Below are 19,054 nucleotides of genomic sequence, written 5' to 3' on the forward strand. Positions count from 1 at the left end.
TGGGGTTTTTTTAAATGCGACCGAGTAGGCCTGTTTTGATTAGATAAATGCCTAGTCCTTTATAGGTTTGTAAGTAATTTAAGGGGTTTAGTAGAGTTGCTAGTGTCATCTGGTTGTTGTAGTTTAGTGTGGATTTGAGTGTTGTTCTGTGTTGTTGGTAATGTGTGACATGTAGTATTACGTATTCAGGTGTTTCTATTTGGATGCAATGTGGGCAATTACCGGTTTGATGTTTTTTAATTTGGTGTAGGTGTGAGTTTAGTTCACTGTTTAGTGTGGCCTGTTTGCAATTTGGTTATTGCCCTGTCGACTTTCTTTGATTTTATGATGGATTTTGATTTTTTTGAGTGGCTTTTGTAGCAGGTTTGCAGTTTGATTCCTGATAGTTGTTTTGCCTTCTTCTCATTTTAGTGCTGATTAAGCTGCTTTCTTGGCATTTTCCTTACCAAACACTTCGACGTGGGCAGGGATCCAAACTATTTCTATGTCTTTGCTTAGTTTACGGAGATTGTCGGAGCTTTTAAGTATCTGAAGTATTAGTTTTGGACGGTTTTTTTGTGTATTTGTTTCTCATATCCTGGAGCCCACTTAATGAGTCAGTTAGGATTAGTTTTTTTTGGTGTTTTTTATTTGGGCGCTGAGTAGGGCTGTTACTATCCCCTTTAGTTCAGCTGTGAAGATTGATTTGTTAATGGAGAGCCTTTAGGATTTTGTTTCTTTTGTAGATGTGTTGATGTGGATGCCGAATCCTGTGTGCGTCTTGAGTCCAAGTCAGAGGACCCATCTGTGTATATGTGTAGACACTAGAGAGAGAGATAATTGGCTTCTTTACGCCTGCTTTCCGACTTTATGCGTATTTTGCACACGGACCCGCCAGGCCAATTAGTGGTTTTGCCGAGGAGGGTATATCTGAAAAGGAATGGCAACCTGTGGGCTTTTATGGCTGCTTATTTAATTTTGGGGTAATTTGTAATTTTGAAGAATGCTGTGCTATAGGAGGAGGAACTAAGGGATTTTGTGTTGTTGTGTTTTATTTAGTTTTTTTGTTTTTTTAGGGTTTAGATTGGTGATAGTATGATTTTGTAGCTTACTGTAAATCTTGATATCAACGTGAGCTTGAATTATATGCGAAAAATGCGAGTTGTCTTTGCTTGCATAATTACACATCGCATTTTTATCAACAATAAGGCATTTTGGATAGCAGATATACCAACTTAGACATACGCTGAAAACAAACAACTATGTATTCCACATCACTGTTTATTGAGCAGCACTTGTTACAAGTATATAAACAATGTCATTCAAACACTAATTACATCCTGTGAATTGTCACTGCTGGGGTCAAGAAAAGTGTTCTACTCACTCATGTCATCACTGATCACACCTGCAAGTCCAGACAGACGCCACCCAACACCGTGTCTTTGCTCTTTCCGACTGCATCAAAGGCCGAAACAAGCCAGCGTGCACGTATTGTTTAAGCTGAAGTACTCTACGCTGCACTAATAAGCTGTGCTATTTGGTGTGTGATTGGATTAATGTAAGGTTGGATTAAGATGAGGATTCTCCTGTAAACCTGACAGAGGACATTTTGTTTAGATATAAATCCACTGATGCTTGAGAGGAGGGTGTGTCGCATTCATATTGAGTCGCATTTTTGGCTAGGGGCCAGCGGTCGCATTCTTTTGGAGACGCATTAATTTCACGTTCTACAGTATTAGATGCAGATGGTTTTGGTTATTTTGTGGATTTAGGATTGATGCTAGTGTAAGTGCAGTTTTAAGATTTAGGGCGGTCTGTAGTGTTGTTCGGTGTGTTTGGTAGTGTGTGCAGTGAATGAGTACGTGTTCTGGTGTTTCTTGTTGTTTTCAATGTGGGCAGTTTCCTGTTGTGTGTAGATTAGCTATTTTACGGTGATTATTTAGTTTGGTGTGGCCTGTTTGTAGTTTAGTAATTATTCTGTCGATTGTTTTGGATGGGTGTAGTATTTTTTGGTTTAGTTAGTTTTTTCTTGAATACTTTCCTGATTTGGCTATTTGAGTTTTGGTATATATTTTGCCATTTTTTGTTGATTTTTTGTTTAGCGACACTTTTGATTTCTGATTTTTAGCTGGGTAAGTTTAAGCTTATTTCTGGGAGTTGAAGGGATAAATTTGCAGCTTTATCTGTGTTTTCATTTCCAAAGATTCCTACGTGGGCGGGGATCCAAATGAACTCTATTTGTTTACCTGCCTTAGTTAAGTTGTTTGAGCTTTTGAGTATTTCATTTATTAGTTTGGGGAGGTTTTTAGTGTTTTTATTTTTGAGGGCTTGTAGTCCACTGAGGGAGTCGGTTAGGATGAGGATTTTTTGGTGTTTTTTTAGATTGGTGATTGAGTGTTGAGGCCATGCCCTTAGTTCGGTCGTGAATATGGATTGGTTGTTTGGGAGTTTGTTTTTGGTTGGTTGTGCGATGTGGACTCCGAAACCTGTGTGTTTTGAGATCGTCCGTCTGTGTATATGTGACACCAATTTGGCCAATTTTCGTGTATGTATGCTAGTGTGGTGGTTTTAGTGATGTTAGGATTGGTCTGTTTATTTAGTGTATCGGCTAGTGTTGTGTCTATTTTTGGTATATTAAGTTTTGGAGTGAAGATATTGGATGATTTATTGTTTTGTTTAAGATTATTTATTTTGTGTTCATTTAGGTAATTGGTTATTCTTTGGGGATTTGGAGTAAATAGGGGTAGACACTTATTCCTGGACTGATATCTTTACTAACGTTTTACTACGTTTATGTATTATATCATTGGTCTTGGTTGGCTGACCAATCACAACAAGCTTAGGGTGTGGGGACCAACCATATTAGGGACTAACATTTAAGATTTTGAACTATTCGGAACTTTTGGATGTGTATCCTTTGACACTAACTAGGTGGTGGGTGAAATATATTGTTTTAGGTGATTAGCCCTAGGTAATTAGGGCGTTGTCTAGACTCAATGAATACAGAGGTAATCAAGTGGTTTTGACAATGTTATTTTAGGATTGGATTATAGGGTTTAAATTAAGTCATAGCTTACATATAATTTAGATTAAACATTGTTTCAAAATAGATAACTATTGAATCTTTTGTTTCATGTGACAATGTATTTATGGTTAAATATTTAGAACATTGCAATGCTATTTTATTTTTAATACCTTATTTATTAATGTATACAGGGATGAGAATGGATAGTTTCCTTTTCAGTTGAAACATCTTTGCAATTGAGCGTGGTCCATAATCTGAGGGTGTTCATGGGGGAAGCCTTCAGATTTTAACAAATTTGTGGTCACTAAAATTCACGGATCCACCGAAGATTCTCACCACTGTGTATATTTATATTGTATAATGTATGAAACTACCACTTTCTAACAGTTATTTAAACAATACGCATTATTACAAAACATTCACATTTAATGCCAATGATAAATGTAAGGGGGAAGTTGTGTACTTTTCCATTAGTCTGCAATCTCAAACCAATCTGATTAAACAAGCAAAATGTAAATTCTGACTTAAGCCTTTTCAAAATTCACTATGATGGCATTCCCCCAAAACATACACAAATATGTATATATATCTCCACATTTGAGGTTAGAAGGCAAACTTCAAGATTCTTGTAATGATAATGTCCATACTGGTGGCAGCGATGCTACTGGGAGTGTAACGAAGGAGTCACGGGCTGGGAAGGAGCTTGAGCAGAGCATGGCTAAGGGACACAGCTTTGTTAAGTGAATCAATAGGCCATAGATCACTGCATGTGACAGAGTCTGACAAGATGTCTACCTACCGTGCAGTTGCGAAGGTGAAGGTCACCAAATACTTCAGTGATTGGATGAGGTGACAAGGATTCAAACACCATACAAAAGTGTCCTCCAAACACAAATGTATTCTGCAACAAATAATTTCACAATTACTGCCATTACCATGATCACTGCCAAAGATTTTATGGCTAGCTAACAGATCCTACAGCGTAGCTCACCTACTAAAATATAATTCTGTCCACTTCACCACATTCACAAAACAATTTCACAATATTTTTCTTAATCATCCAAACTGAAATATAGATTTTAATGAATGGATATATTTTGTCTATTTACATAACATATTAGCTATCAATACAGCCCATAGGATCAGCAGATCACAACTAAGGATGCAAATCTAAAATGTGCTTCATATGTAATACACAACCTCATTATTATTCATCAAACTAATTTTGACTAATTGTTTAAACACATTCACACGAAAGTATATATTTTATGAGATGGCAGATTAAGTTAAGGATGTCTAATGGTATGATATATAGTCCTCAACAAGAAGCTCACACAGTTCTTGTTCAGTGCATGTACAACATGCAGGGCGTGATTTAAGAACTTGATGAAATTTGCACCAGGTGCATTTTGACATGAAAAGCGAGTTACACCAGACATAACCAGGTTGCACCCTGGTCCCATAAATGTATCCAAGATAAAACATAGATGCATAAACTAGTGTAAATAAGTACAATCCCAGATCTCTGACACACAACACAGTAACTAGTGATGTAGTATGGTACATAAAGCATAGAGGTATTGCATGTGTTTAATGATCGTTGTTGTGTGGACAAGTAAGGGACACAAATTTGAATTGTTTTTACATGCACTTGGTGCGTGTAGACATAAATATCGAGCCCGGACACGTAATTGTATGTAACGTAATAGAATGCACAGCATCCAAATATCTTTATATTCAAACAGTAAGGATGCTGTTTTAATAACACCTGTTTGACACTTACAATGGCAGACATCCTAAACAGGAATTACAGAAACTAAGAACTGGAAGCACTCATACAATCTCCATATTGCAACTGCTGTCTCTTGTACATTAGAAATAGACTGCTTGGTCAGGATCATTCTGATTGTACGAGGTGAATTGAGACGATGTATAAATGTTTGGGTTACAATTCAATGTCAGTTCTGATATAAGTGAGATACTCTGTTGCAGTTTAACATGAATACCCCACTTAGACACATTATACTAACTCTGAGCCGACCATTCCTTGTTTTAACCCCTTAATACCGAGTGAGAGGCAGGGTATCAACAAGTACAATCTTTTAACATCTTTTAGTATGACACAGCCAGGGATCGAACCATGAACAATCTACTCTCAAAGCAGTTGCTCTATCCACTAGAACGGAGGCAGTTGGGGATGCTATAAGACACTTGGCCTCAAGTTTGATTTCTTCTGAGGAAGCCACCAGGCTTCTGATGTTGTCTCCCTAGTTGGCAAAGGTATATTTGAACAACCAGTGTCTAAGAGCCAAAAATAAAGTCATGGGGAGCCTGATTTTATCGAAATTGAAATAATACTCTGGCTTCAGTTAAAGTTCATTTTCAACTCACACATATGATCAATCTACATTCTCATCCAGTTCAAACATCAAAACTAGTTAGTTTTACAGGACATACTGGTGAGTTTTGAAGACCTAAATCCCAAGGTTAGAAATTGGGATCCAAATGTGCATCATCAAAGTCATCAAGACATTTTGACTTAAGGTAGACACTAAGCAACATCGTGCTAGATCATAGGAGCTGAAAAATAGAACTTGGCTGCATCGGCAAACAAAATACAGTAAACTATGCTCGTATAACAAACCGCTTATAACGAAGATGGAAATAAAGTACTTATTTTTCGGTACCGGCCACTTGCTGTATATATGCTTATAACGTAATGCGGTTATAACAAAGTAAAATAAGTGGTCCCTTTGAGTTTGTTGTTACTATAGTTTACTGTACTAAAATAGATGGGGGTCTTATTGATTGGACTTTGTAATTGATATATCGACTCAAAATTATCAAAATAGAATGACAAATCGCTTTAATAACAAAATTAGTTATTCAATGGATGCATAATCTACTATAGATTAAGAATTTTTATTTAAAGCTGCAATTAATTAGCTTAATGCTAAATATGAACTAGCCTGATCTTTTAAATGTTTAAAATGTAATTTGTTGCCTTTCTGGTTGAGAGCCGGATACTATTGCTGAGGTTATATACAATGACACATGGTGTTAAAATAATGTAACAAATTGCAACACACTGACAAGTCAAGTGCCATGATAACAAACACATACATTCAAATTTAGGTGATCTAAATCCATCAAATATATCACATACTTTCAGACAACAAATATGAAAATCAAAATCATAAAGTTGAAATAATTCTCCTGAGTTGAGATAACTTACAAGCAACTTGACTGTGTGAGAAACATGAAGTGGATCGGACACGGCAAGACGTCTCAGACATTCTGCCTCCTGTGCTCCAATGTTAAAGTAGGTAGTATGAAGAATCTTGATCACAACAACTTTGTTCCGATTAAAGAGATCCTACAAAGATAAACAGTTCATGCAACATACACCAGCGTGTAGTGGTAGATATAAAACTGAAGAAATAAAATGACTTATGAAAATAAATCTAATAATTAACATTTATTATGGCCTAAAAGTGGTGTAAACCTAGTAAAATCCTAGATATTTTCTATATTTGTATACTTATCCTGCATTACTCCTTAATGCATATTACTGCTTGTTCTTGACAGAGAAAAGAGCTGTGTGAAGGTCTTTGCTTGAAGAAGTTGTTCCAACTAGCTGGGAGGCCAACCCTATCATCAAAGGAAGTGACGTCACAGATCCTTACATTACTCTGGAGTCCAGAACATCGGAGGGCATCATGGGGAGGCAGCTCTGTGATGGGTGGGTCTTTACATGCAGTAATGCAGGATAAGTATACAAATATAAAAAATATCTAGGATTTTACTAGATTTTTTACTTATCCTGCATTATTCCTTAATGCATCTTTATCCGATGGAATCGGTGGAGGGCATACATTCAGATCTTGACTTTCATCTCAGAACTCTGTTCCCTCAGCCAATCCTCGGCTGTGTGGTCAGCCTTGAGTGACCAATCCATGAATGGGAACCTCCTTTTCCCACAGCCCATCCTCGGCTGTATGTTTGGCATCAATGACCATTTCATGGATGGGAACCAAGAGTCAGGTATGCGGTGTGTCCAGGTACTACGCAGCCACAGACGATAACCTTCTCAAGTTGAAGTTGTAGACTGGTGAACAGAGCTGTATGCAAGTGGGGTCTGAACCTTCTAGTCCAGGGCATTTAAGCCAGTTGAGGTCGAGAGGCCAGCTCTGGACTTGGAGGCGAGGTCAGTGGCGTTTAGTAGTGGTGACGGCGTGAGGTCAACGAACCAAGTCCTCGCTGGCCACCGGGGTGCGACCAAAGTCAGATCAAGGTTCTGTGTCGATCTGATCTTCTGGATGACCCTTGGAGGGAGTACAGGTGGCGGAAAAGCGTACGCTCTTAGTCCTTCCCAGCGGACGCTGAAGGCATCGACTGCCCAAGCAGTCGGTATCTGTAGGTCGGTATCTGGTAGTTCTGGCAGGTGGCAAATAGGTCTATGTTGGGGAGACCGTGGTCTCGACACGCAAGAGTGAAGGCGTCTGGGTGGAGCTTCCAGTCTGTGGTGATCCGGGAGGACGATGGATACGGTGGTGTCCTGGCGTCTGATGTAGGGAGCCAGGAACATCTGAACTGGGTGCAGTTGGAGTCTTCCTCTGTATGTCAAGTCCTGCACTGAGGTTAGGAGGTCTAGGACTTGCATCTGGCGCAGAGTGCGTGGTAGGTGAAGGGCTGGGATCAGGTGCAATTGCATGTGCTCCCACCGGTCCCTGGGTATAGAGAAGAGGTTGAGGTGCGTCTGGAAGAGGCCCCCGATGAACTGAAGGCGATTTGAGGGTGTCAACTCTGACTTCCTGAGGTTGATCTTCCACCCCAACTGGTACAGTAGCCGGAGGGTGAAGTCCCTGTGGCGAAGTAGAGTGACAATGTCCCAATGATTCAGGAGGCAGTCGTCTATGTATGCCTGGAACTGAATGTTCCGGAGATGGAGGTATGAGGCTTTCGGCTTGGTAAGCTGTGTGAATAGCCACGGGGACGAAGAAATTCTAATTGGTATTTCCACTGCCCATTGGTAATGGACTCCCATGAAGATGAATTGGAGGAATTTCCAGTCATCTGGATGTATTGGACATGTAGGTAGGCGTCCTCCATATCCAGGCTTATGAGCACATGCTGTGCCTGGATCCGGGATCACAGCAGCCTGAGCGTGGTCATCTTGAAGTAAGGTGGACGCGCCAGGTAGCGTTTGTTGAAAGCGGCCAGGTTGTGAATCATCCTGTGTTTGTCTGAGTCCTTCTTTGGGACAAGGAAGATGGGTGTTATGGCTGGGTTGTGTATGACCTCTATTGCTTTCTTGTCCAGCAGCCCCGAGATGTTCTGTCCTAGTAGCTGCTGTTGAGTAAGGGGTAGGTGTCCACTATAGGCAACAATGTGAGAGGCGGGTTGTCTCTAAGCGCCAGTTTGAACCCGTGTCAGAGGATGTTGGTGACATATGATATTTGCACAGGTAACTGAAGAGACAGGGCTATGGATTGTTTTAAAAGCACAAAAAATGTTCGCAAGCAGCTTAACTTAAGCTGTAGTGGATTTAGGATATCATAAACCCGACAAAAGTGAGTGTGTAAGATTTTACATTGCTTTTAGCAATATTCCAGCAATATCTGGGACACTTTAAATCGGCTTCACACATTTTACTAATGTTGGGAATTGAACACAGTTCTTTGGCTTGATGAGCTCATGCTTTAACCACTTGGCCCCACCGCCCCTAGCCCTTCAGTAAGAGGAAATGATGAGGGTAAATTTATTGTGTTTGTGATCAGAAAAATGATTAACGATATAACCAATTTGCACAATGATTTTCTTAATCAAAAATAGAATCTTGCATCATTAGGCCAGGCCAATTCATGTACTTATAATATACATTTTTGTCTTAAAATAATCAAGATACTGTGCTTGATAGAACAAATGCTCTAAAACTATTTCTTTGTATTTTCTTTTCTATGTATTTTTGCTTATGAAAGCAACCACAGATTTCATCTCCTGTCTCTTGCAATGTTAAGCAAAACAACCCAAAAAACAAGAACACAAATTGGTCAGTCCTTACACTAAGTAATAAATACAGTTGCCAGACTGACAACCATGCTGTGCCCACAAGAATTCACAAAGGATCACACAAACAGTAACAAATAGTTCACACATACATAAAATTCTCCACAATGGCATTTACAAACTTAACGATGCCAAACAAGAACCTTGACAATGTGTACTCATATATAATACACTACATGTACACACAAAATGATTTACAGATAGGCTCAAGAAATTCCATCAAATTCCAAATTGGGTTAGAAAAGAATGCAATAAATTGCTGCACTGACAACTTTAGTCTACAGAGTTCACAGTGCCATGCCATGTCAGCGGAAGTTATGGTGGGAATCAGAGCCAGTTGTAAATCATAACCCTTCTTGTTCTTGCTGATCTTGGGTAGATGTATCAATTATGCATACATCACAATTATTACAGAAAGGGATCTATTGTGTTCCATGTTAAGGCCATGAGGAAATCCCCCCTCTTGTACTGGGAGCTTATCAAATATTCATCACCTCATTGCTGTGAGTTCATTCATAATGGAAAAGTCTTAAAGGTGGAAATTAGCTGAAATAGCGTTTACATGATGAAAACTTTCATATTAGGCCAGGCCATTTTTTCTCTCTAGTATGATGGATTCTTGGGACCAAATACGCTGAATTGAGAAGGGAAAATATTTTTAGAAAAGCCCAGATTAATAAAAAAAAATTTTGCATTATAGATTTATGGGACCAAATTGTTTGGATGGATGTAGACAGAAAAGGGACCTTGAAAATGTTAAATATTTCCTGACTAATGGAGTAACTGCAGTTAAGAAACCATGTTAAACTTGATGTAGCAGTAAATCAGACAGACAGGGAATGTGGTAATCGCTGACAAGTCACCAACTGTGTCAGTAAGCTTCATTTCAGCTAATTTCTTAATTACAAAGATGTTCTGCTCTGTCACTGTTGAAGTAAAGCACTTTTTCGACATTGTGCAAAACCCTACCAGAAACGCCAAAAATAACAAATTCACAAACTACAACCAGCCTCGACTAGGCACCATTATCAGTTATAAAAAAATGTGCATATGACAGTAATCAGCAAAAAGTGAATTGATTGGCAGAGATCAGCAGTCATCCAAAGAAGTTATTTACATTTCTGTAATGTAAGGGACAATTGCAGAAGAGTTGCTTCCCTTCCACTGAGAGGTCCATCGATATCTTAGTGTTGTCTGTGATTTATGAAAAATAGAATAAATCTTAATTTTTCATTATTCTCGAAATCAGGGAAAAATCAGTTAGGCAGATACGTAAATCAAGAAAACAAAAGAGTTTAATATTACCTGATCAACTTGAAATCATTTGAGAGAATACTTCGATCAAATATCAATCAATCACTAATCAACTGATGAGCAATTATGGACCTATGAGTAAGGATCAGAACCACCATAATTCAAAGTGAGTGAGTGAGTTTTGTGCATGTATTATAATTTAATGAGAGAGGAACGCTCTAAGCAGTATTACAGTAAAAATGGGTGTCTATTTTGAAACAACCATGGGGTACTGGAGACCATTTCTGGAGTTGAGTTGCACATATTGTAACTTTCCATTATTTTCAGTTAATTTAACCTCATAACATGGATTAGAATCACATCATTTTTCTTGATCAAAACTAATTTTACTCTGGTCCAGACTAGTCTTGGGCTGTGTTTGATAAAAAATATGCTGATAAATATAATTATGAATCAAATAGAGCCACAAGGCTATGTAGCTCACCTGACGTTTGAAGAAATAATTTTATGACACTTCAACCATCTCAATGATATCTTGGTACTTGACTTTCGTTTAGGTGGGCTAACTAAACATTGTTGCTTAAATAATGCGAACATTACATTTTTAAAATTTAGCAATAACCTGCTATGCTGACTGAGAAAACCTGCTATAAGACAAGAAATTAAATTGGTCTTGAGTTCTTCTCATATACTAAATTCGATTAACTTAAGATTGATACAGATAACATCATTGAAAACATGCTGACTTATCTAGTCTCAGTGCATGATCAATGGGCTACCATACCTCCAGTGCAGACAATTGCCAGACTGATTTTATCGGTACACTTGAACAATTACCTGACTAAAACAAGATAAACACACAGACAATCACATGCTTTGCTGGATATCTTGGTTGAGTCAGATTCAATTTGGTTTCTCATCAAAGAAACTGAAGGTAAAGGTAAAAATGAAAAGTCATGCGCTAATGCTTATATATTCCTTTTGTTATGGCTCGATAGGAGCATTGGCAATCACATAACACAGGGTTCAGTGAATTAGGAATGATCTCTAAAACTGCAAAGATATGTCAATTTTACTTCTTCATTACAAAGTGCAGTAAGCATGATAAGAGGCAGTCAATGGCGGTCATGAACTGGTAAGAAACTTGTAACAGTTGTAACTTCATTCTGACCACTGCACACTGCTCCTTAGATTGTTTCTTGATCAAAGAGTTACTTCCCTTCCCCTGTCAATCTTCACTGGAGATTTATGTTTCTCACAGACATTTGTCAACTAGATATTGTTCTTAATTTTTTGTATCTGATTGTGATTCAGGAATGAGATGATTCACAATGTGTCAAAAGTATAAAAAATGAAAGAGTTTGATCAAAAATACTGGTTTTGCAATTTATAACATGACTATGTAAAAAGAATCTAAGTGCCCCTGGCAGGTAAATTAGTATGTCATTTAGTTCAATATGAGGATTGAAAAAGTCTTATTTACTTAAATTCAGAGGTATTTCAAAATTGTATTTTGAGATTGCTTTCAATGACATGAGACTAAGCATTAAAACCTCTTCCTCTTTATCGGTCCTGTTTATGCAGAGAACCACACTACATATACTGAACAACAAAAGTTCTTGTGATATTGAATAAGATTGAATGCAAAGTTATGTTTTTTACCAAATCTGAAACAATTTCGGTTTGCAACAGATAAAAGACTCCTGTAAGTGTTCAAATGGTTTAATTTGCCATACTGACTTCAGAAAATGTGTGATTTCATTAAAAAACATGAACATGCCAAAATGTCAATTTACAAATCAATAGCGTGTATGTCCACCTCTGGTTGCCATGCAAGCAACACATCTTCGTCTTATGGAATGGACCAGGTGTCACACAAAGTCCTGTGGGATATCTGTCCATATCAGCTGGAGCATGTTTTGAAGTTCCTGGAGTGTCTGTGGAACACATTGGTTGACGTCAAAGGCGCGGATCCATCTCATCCCACATGTGCTCGATTGGTGAGAGATCAGGGGAGGGAGCCTGCCAGGGGATGACATTCACGTTGTTTTGTTGAAGAGAATCCTGAACAAGTCAAGCAATATGAGGCCGGGCATTGTCATGTTGAAAGGTAATCCCTGGGCCATGACCATGCAAAAACGGTAGATCAACAGGGCCGATGATCTCATCGTGGTTGTGCTTGTCCATTGAGATTTCCCTCTACCACTATCAAACGGGTCCTCTGTCTTGCTGTAATCCCACCCCATACCATAACTCTGCCGCCCCCGAACCAATCTTCTTCCATGACACAATGATTGACGTAACGTTCACCTCGACGTCGGTACACTCGAATCCGTCCATCGCTGTGGCTGAGGTGAAAACGAGACTCGTCAGTGAATAGAACTTGTCCCCACTGCATGGCTGTCCAGCATAGACACTGTCTGCACCACTGTAGACGTGCTTGACGGTGGTTTCCTGTCAAAATGGGAGGTCTGGCGGGTCTTCTGGCGACAATCCCTGCACATCTGAGGCAACAATGTACGGTTTGTGAAGATATTCGTCGAAGGACAGGGATGCCGACTGGTCCTGGTGTAGGGGTAGTGCTGAACTTTGGCAGTCTTTGATCAATGTCCACAAGGATTCGATGTGGGTGTAGCGTTGATAATCTGGTGTCCTAAATCGTTGTCCAATGGGCAGGTAATGTCAGTAGGGATCCACCTCGGAAAGCCCCTTTTGCCTCTACCTCTTTGTGAAGTGGGATGGTCATCTTTGGAGTTCTTGTTCCTGGGGCGAAACGATCTGTCCTTCCATGTAGAGGCTTGAAAAGAATCCCAACCAAAGTTCACATGACAAGATTTAGGATTCTGTTGTTGATGCTGGAAATCTGCAGGCCATTTCTGGATCTTGGATGCCAGTGAGATTGTAGTGAGTTCATAAAAATCGTCATCAATCTTAGGCTGTAGTTCGAAAGTAGCATCGTATGTCTTGTAAGCATTCTTATAAATCAAGGGCATACTGAGTCTGATATTATGTGCCGAAGAAACATTCACAGATGCTTCGATGTTCTTGATGACGTCATCAAGGTATGACGAGCAGGGAAGGGTATGAAATTCATTTTTTCATACCAAGCACGTTCCAACAAGGATTTGGTTGACCGTTCATCTTCTTAAAGCTGGCATCAAATTATTATGCTCTGCAATGATGTCTTTAATAGAATACTTATTTGGTTCGTAATTATCCTCCATGATAGAGTCCCAGTTGTTTGAAGAAATCGTGTTAGCTGTGGATCCGCACCTCCTGATCAGGCTGTGCTGGGGAGAGGAAATATGGCTAGGGGTAGTGTAATCCTGGTATATCTGATATGTGGCTCGAGGAGCGGAAAGCACATGGGATTGTGACGTAACATCCACTTTGCTATCCCCGCCCATATAACTGGACTGTGAAACAGAATGAGAGGGAGCACGCCAGGGAGACCTATCATGATGTGCATGAGATCTATTGTCCACTCGTCTATCATAATAGTGGCTAGATGATCTATGATGTGAGTGGTAGGGAGGGGATCTATGAGACTCTCAATGTCTTTTTATCACTCTCCTACTGTCCTCATAATATGCTGATTCAGCTTGACTGCATGAGTGTCTAGTGTGTAAGGATGCTCAGCCTTAGATCTCTTTTGAGTCTTGTGTTGTGCAATGGATTCTAGAGGTAAACTTTCATGAGCGTAGACTGCATATGTTTGTCAATCATTTCAGACATGGAAGTGGTTATCTTTTCCATGAACTCATTTAAGTTACAGGGGAAATGTGGCATAGGATGGAGATTGGTTGCTTCCAAGCCTAGATGGTCCACCTTACCAGACGTTTTCGGATGTATGTGACTGGTTGCTTTAAAACCCGAAAGGTACATCGGCTCCTTAACTGTATTGGGAGAGTGGGATGAGCAACAAGATCTCTCCCATGCGACACTTGCTTGTCACCCAAGTGATTCTCCTTGATGAATGCCACAACGGACTGAATCACTTTCCCTTTTTAACAGGAAACAGATGAAGATGTCTTAGCTGACGCTCTAGTGTTCTTGTGATAATCAGGATCATTGTGCCATGCCTTAGAAAGGTCCTCAAAATTCTCCTTGGACAGAGGTTCACAATAACTGCTCCTTGATTTTTGTGTGCAAGTGCTTTTCTTGGGATGAAGTCCTCATCCAACAACATGTTCTCTAAACTGTTTATTTACTTGAGACTTTTGCCTTCTTATACCCCTGTTCTCTGCTGTAGAACTGCTCACTGCTTGTCTTTAGTGAAGCTTGTGATGATCTAGTGTGATTTGTATAGTGTTGAACAGCAATCTCAAGTGCAGATGCATCAAACAAAAATGTTTCCTTGTTGTCAACTTGACACACTGGAAAGAAGTGAGCTGTTCCCACCTTGCACATGTGCAGTTGCATCTCTCATGAGGTATAGGATTTCCCTCACAACTATTAGATATGTTGGCAATGAAGAGGACGTCTGTTGAAAATTTTTAAAAAAAATTGTAGAGTGGTTCTCAGCACAAACAGGAATTTATGGCTATGATGTAATAGAGGTAGGGTATTCATAAGAATTATCTAGTTTAATATATTAACATGAATTGAGAAATCGGCCTCTGTGATGAGTGTGAAGGTGAAGAATAGTCCCTGGCCTCTTTGTTTGCCTCTTGAAATTTTGACAAAGGGAAAAAAACATTAGTGAGTGAGTAATAAAGTTACACTAACTTACAGGTCGGGGGTATAAAAATCACGACGCCCTGAATGAGTGAGTGAGTGAGTTTGATTTTACGCCGCTTTTTGCAATATTCCAGCAATATCACGGCGGGGGACACCAGATGACGCCCTGAAAATATGATTAATGGTATTCAGCAACATAAAGAGATAGTGTTAAATGCCAAAACCTAATGAAACTGTTTGAGAAGAGTAATTTAAGTCTATGAATAATTAATTGCCTCAGATAACAAGACATATTATTATAACATCAAATAATTCTTTAACATGTTTAACCTATAAAAGATTGTTTGCCTCAAATCTCTTCAAAAACACTCATAACGTATTCCTGTTATTGATATTGCAGTTGGACATATACAAGAAATTGGTTTGATATTTGGCATGTCTGGTCATGTAAATAGTATTTTTGTTTTTGTAATATTCTGTGCATCAGTTGTCTTGAGGGAAAGATGCTATTGATGTGGTTTCAATAGCACCATCTGCAAGAAGACACATTGCTCCCAATTGTTTGGTGATACAACTCACAGAAAGTGATGTTTCACCAAGTCAAATTCAATATCCTTACCAAACGGTACCTCTATTACCTGGAGACCCCAAATTTTACAAATTTGTCAAACGAAGGTTATGATCCGGTGACTTTCAACTAATTTGGACACCCAACCATATTGGGGGAATATTGTTGAACATGTTAAGTGAGAGTGCATGAGGTCTGACATCATTTAACTCAACTGTTTGTGTGTGTTTGTTGTGTAATGCAGCACTCAGCAATATTCCAGTGACATGACGACATCCTGTATATAATCAAGTCTGGACCAGACAATCCAGGGATTGATATTACCACCAACGATCAACCTCGTCGGGGGACATTTAGTACCTTCAACCAGGTTACTAAGCCTGACCACCCGATCCATTAATTTGGGAGAAAAGACTGAAGTAACGCAGGACTCTTTACCACTTTGGTGAAACCAACGAGCAAGGGTATGGTGCTATCAGACCTAAAAACATAATCATGGGGAACCAGGATTCGAGCCCACGATCATAGGTTTCTGGCGCACCCAGGGGACACAACTCTGCACAGCGAATTGCAGCGCCTTAGATGACTAGGTCACCAGTGCCCCTTGAATATATTCTGAGAAAAATGTTCACGGTAATCATAATGCACATCCCGGACATTTACCGATACCATTTTAGTGCAACTCACAGGTGCAGGCAAGGTGTGCATAAAGCACCATAATTAGGGCAAACCTAGGACTCATACCAAAGAAGCCAATCCAGACATTGCTAAGGGATGCAACTCTGCACAGTGAATTGCAGCGTATTAGACCACAGGGCCAACCATGTACTCCTGAACATGCTGAAAATGTAGTGTAGATACATACCTCAGCAAAGACAAGCACTGCAGACTGGCCACGGGTGTTGAGGACTTCTGTTATGTGATAACGTTGCGCCAGAACCACCGGACCATCATGTCCTGGCCAAAAATGGCCTTTCTCGTTAGTGTGTGCCTCACCATCTGAAATGGTGGAATATGTTTCTGATGAAGGCAGACATGTGATACTCTGCAAATTCTATCAAATAGTACTATGGGGACAGAAACAGTTACTGGGGCCTGGGTTCGACTCCCAATATACACCACATTTTGTAAACTTAGGTCAACTCAGAAAGATGATGTAATGTTAAAGAACAAAATTGTAAAAGAAGGTAAAAGGGTGCAATAAGTAACTACTACTTGGATGTCTTTTTAAAGTTTAAATAGAATGATGACAGAAAACACCAATACCCGGAGGCTATGAGCGAGTGAGGTTTAGAGTCACTTTTAACACGATTCAGGTTATATCACAGTAAGTCAGCTTAATATGACCGCCAGAAGTGATGCAGATCGCAGACCTTTACCGATTTGGTGAAACCCCCTCACAAGGTCATATGGCTGACAAACCTAGACATATAATTTGGGCAAACCATGATTTAAAACCACAATCAAAGATTTCTGGCATGCCGAAGGGACACAACACTGCACACCGAATAGATGACTGGGCCACCTGCGGAATTGCACAAGTTACTTCTGCAGTCTGTGTAAGAACTTGTGCATCTACTAGCCTGAACTATTGGCCACATTATTAATAGCTATTCATTTAAATATATAGGCTATTATGAGCTGAGCATATTAGATAGATGGGATTTGTACTAGACTTGAGTTTCAGAATAGTGGTTTAAGTTGCAGACTGCTTCTGACTCAACTCCCATCCAAATCAGCTGAACGTAGCGGAGTCAAACTCTCAATGGTCCTATGAGTATGATATGGTAGGTGGCTTCTAACACAAAATTAGCATGAACATATTACCTGGAGTTTGTAAAACCTTGCCCCTGATGATTCTGTGATAGAGGTCCTTCAGACCACCAGTCATGTAGGCCCCAATGTGGGTTTTTGGTGGAGCCACGACACTGTCATGACTGGATCTGGGACAAAGGAAATAGTAGTGATATTTGTACATAGACATGTCAGGAAAAGTTGTCACTGGAAGGATTATGATGGCAGTTTGTCTTAAATGGGAGCAATGGCTTCAGATGAATATGGAGTGTATAATTTAGGTTAGTGTTTTACACACATTTTCGTCATATTCAAGACGGTAGGGACCAAGAATGGACTTTACATCTTGTACCCATGTGGGGAATCAAACCCAAGCCTTTGGTGAATGGTAATGGTGTTAACCACTTGGTTACCCCTCTGCACAAAATTATGAAAGGATGAAGTTAAGGTTTGTACATACAATTCAGTCACTTTTGCACAAGTTTGCAAATGCCTCAGAAATAATATGTATCAAGTGGCCTCCAAGTGTTTTTCAGATTAATTATGAAAAATATTATAACCTTACTATTGCAGATATATCAATGTCAACAGTATCATGTTTACCACCATGATTGTGTCAACATAATACCCTATAGTCCTTGAAAACAATAACTAATGTCTCAGTAAGTCATTGTTGTAAAAACATACTACTAGTTTTGATTTCATACCGGTAATGTACTTTTTTCTACTTTTATATTACATAAATATTTAAACTGAAATGTGCCATATTCTCATTCCTGATTCTGAAGATAGCATGGTACACTATATTATTGCGGTAGCTTATTTATAATGGATTGCAGTGGCAAACGCTTACTAACCTAATAAATATGTCCTATGCAAAATGTTTCTTGTTATTTGAGATAATAAAAGGCCATACTATACCACCAACGTTAGAAATTGGCACTAGCCCTGTAGTCCTTGCCAAACTGACCATTAGTCAAGGTATCATAAGGACGAGTAGATATTTGTGGTTTACACATGTGCGCTTTAAGACAGTATAGCTACTAGCATCAATAGCAATAGATAGGGTATGCTACAAAAAAACATTTGCGCTGTCTTGATCCTCTTGATAAAATGTTCTCGGAATAGAGTAACGCCATGTGCATATAGCCTAGTGAAGCCTGCTCATTTCTGATTAAATGTCTTCTTTGGAGCGTTATCTTAGCTGACACTATCACTATGACAAAGCTTGCTGGGAAATGGGACATTCTGGTTTCGTATAAAACATACTTAATCATGATAATTTTTAACTCGAGATGTCGTTATGCTCTTTTGTTGACATTTTCTCAGGAAAGACGTTTACGCGGAATAAATGTAAACAATGCAGTCATATAGGGCTTGCTTTGAAAACGCGAAGATATTTTCGTATAATTGTATTCAGGTCTTAACAATCAGAATGTCACAGTATAGTTACACACGGATCAGGCTTGCAAAACATAACAGAACTCCGCTGAGCGCCGCATCTACAAGCGAGTGTGGGATACACGAACCAAAGCGCCCGCCATTACTGCTGTCATCTCGCACTTTCTCGTATGCAAATTTGCACGGGGTCAGGTGGTAAAAAGGGCGTGTTCTGTGCACGATTGTAAACAAAACCGCATGCTCGTCGACGATTCCCCAGAATGATAACGTTCTAGCAAGACGAA

The 19,054-nt window shown here is 39.4% G+C and overlaps 1 protein-coding gene across 1 annotated transcript in view; it reads right to left on the minus strand.

Annotated features, from left to right (window-relative positions):
- The window catches only part of LOC124141985, a 51,546-nt gene extending 32,567 nt beyond the window's left edge, over positions 1 to 18,979 (minus strand). Inside the window, exons 1-5 of the mRNA XM_046510206.2 lie at positions 18,827 to 18,979; positions 17,403 to 17,518; positions 16,441 to 16,574; positions 6,240 to 6,380; positions 3,804 to 3,905 (exon numbers count right to left, since the gene is read on the minus strand). Of these exons, the coding sequence (XP_046366162.1) occupies positions 3,804 to 3,905; positions 6,240 to 6,380; positions 16,441 to 16,574; positions 17,403 to 17,518; positions 18,827 to 18,846 (513 nt within the window). The 5' untranslated portion in view covers positions 18,847 to 18,979. The remainder of the gene's footprint in view (positions 1 to 3,803; positions 3,906 to 6,239; positions 6,381 to 16,440; positions 16,575 to 17,402; positions 17,519 to 18,826) is intronic.
- Positions 18,980 to 19,054: the final 75 nt, after the last annotated feature.

Source organism: Haliotis rufescens, unplaced genomic scaffold (genome assembly GCF_023055435.1).
Source record: "Haliotis rufescens isolate VD_foot unplaced genomic scaffold, xgHalRufe1.0.p SCAF_3, whole genome shotgun sequence".
NCBI lineage: Eukaryota > Metazoa > Mollusca > Gastropoda > Lepetellida > Haliotidae > Haliotis > Haliotis rufescens.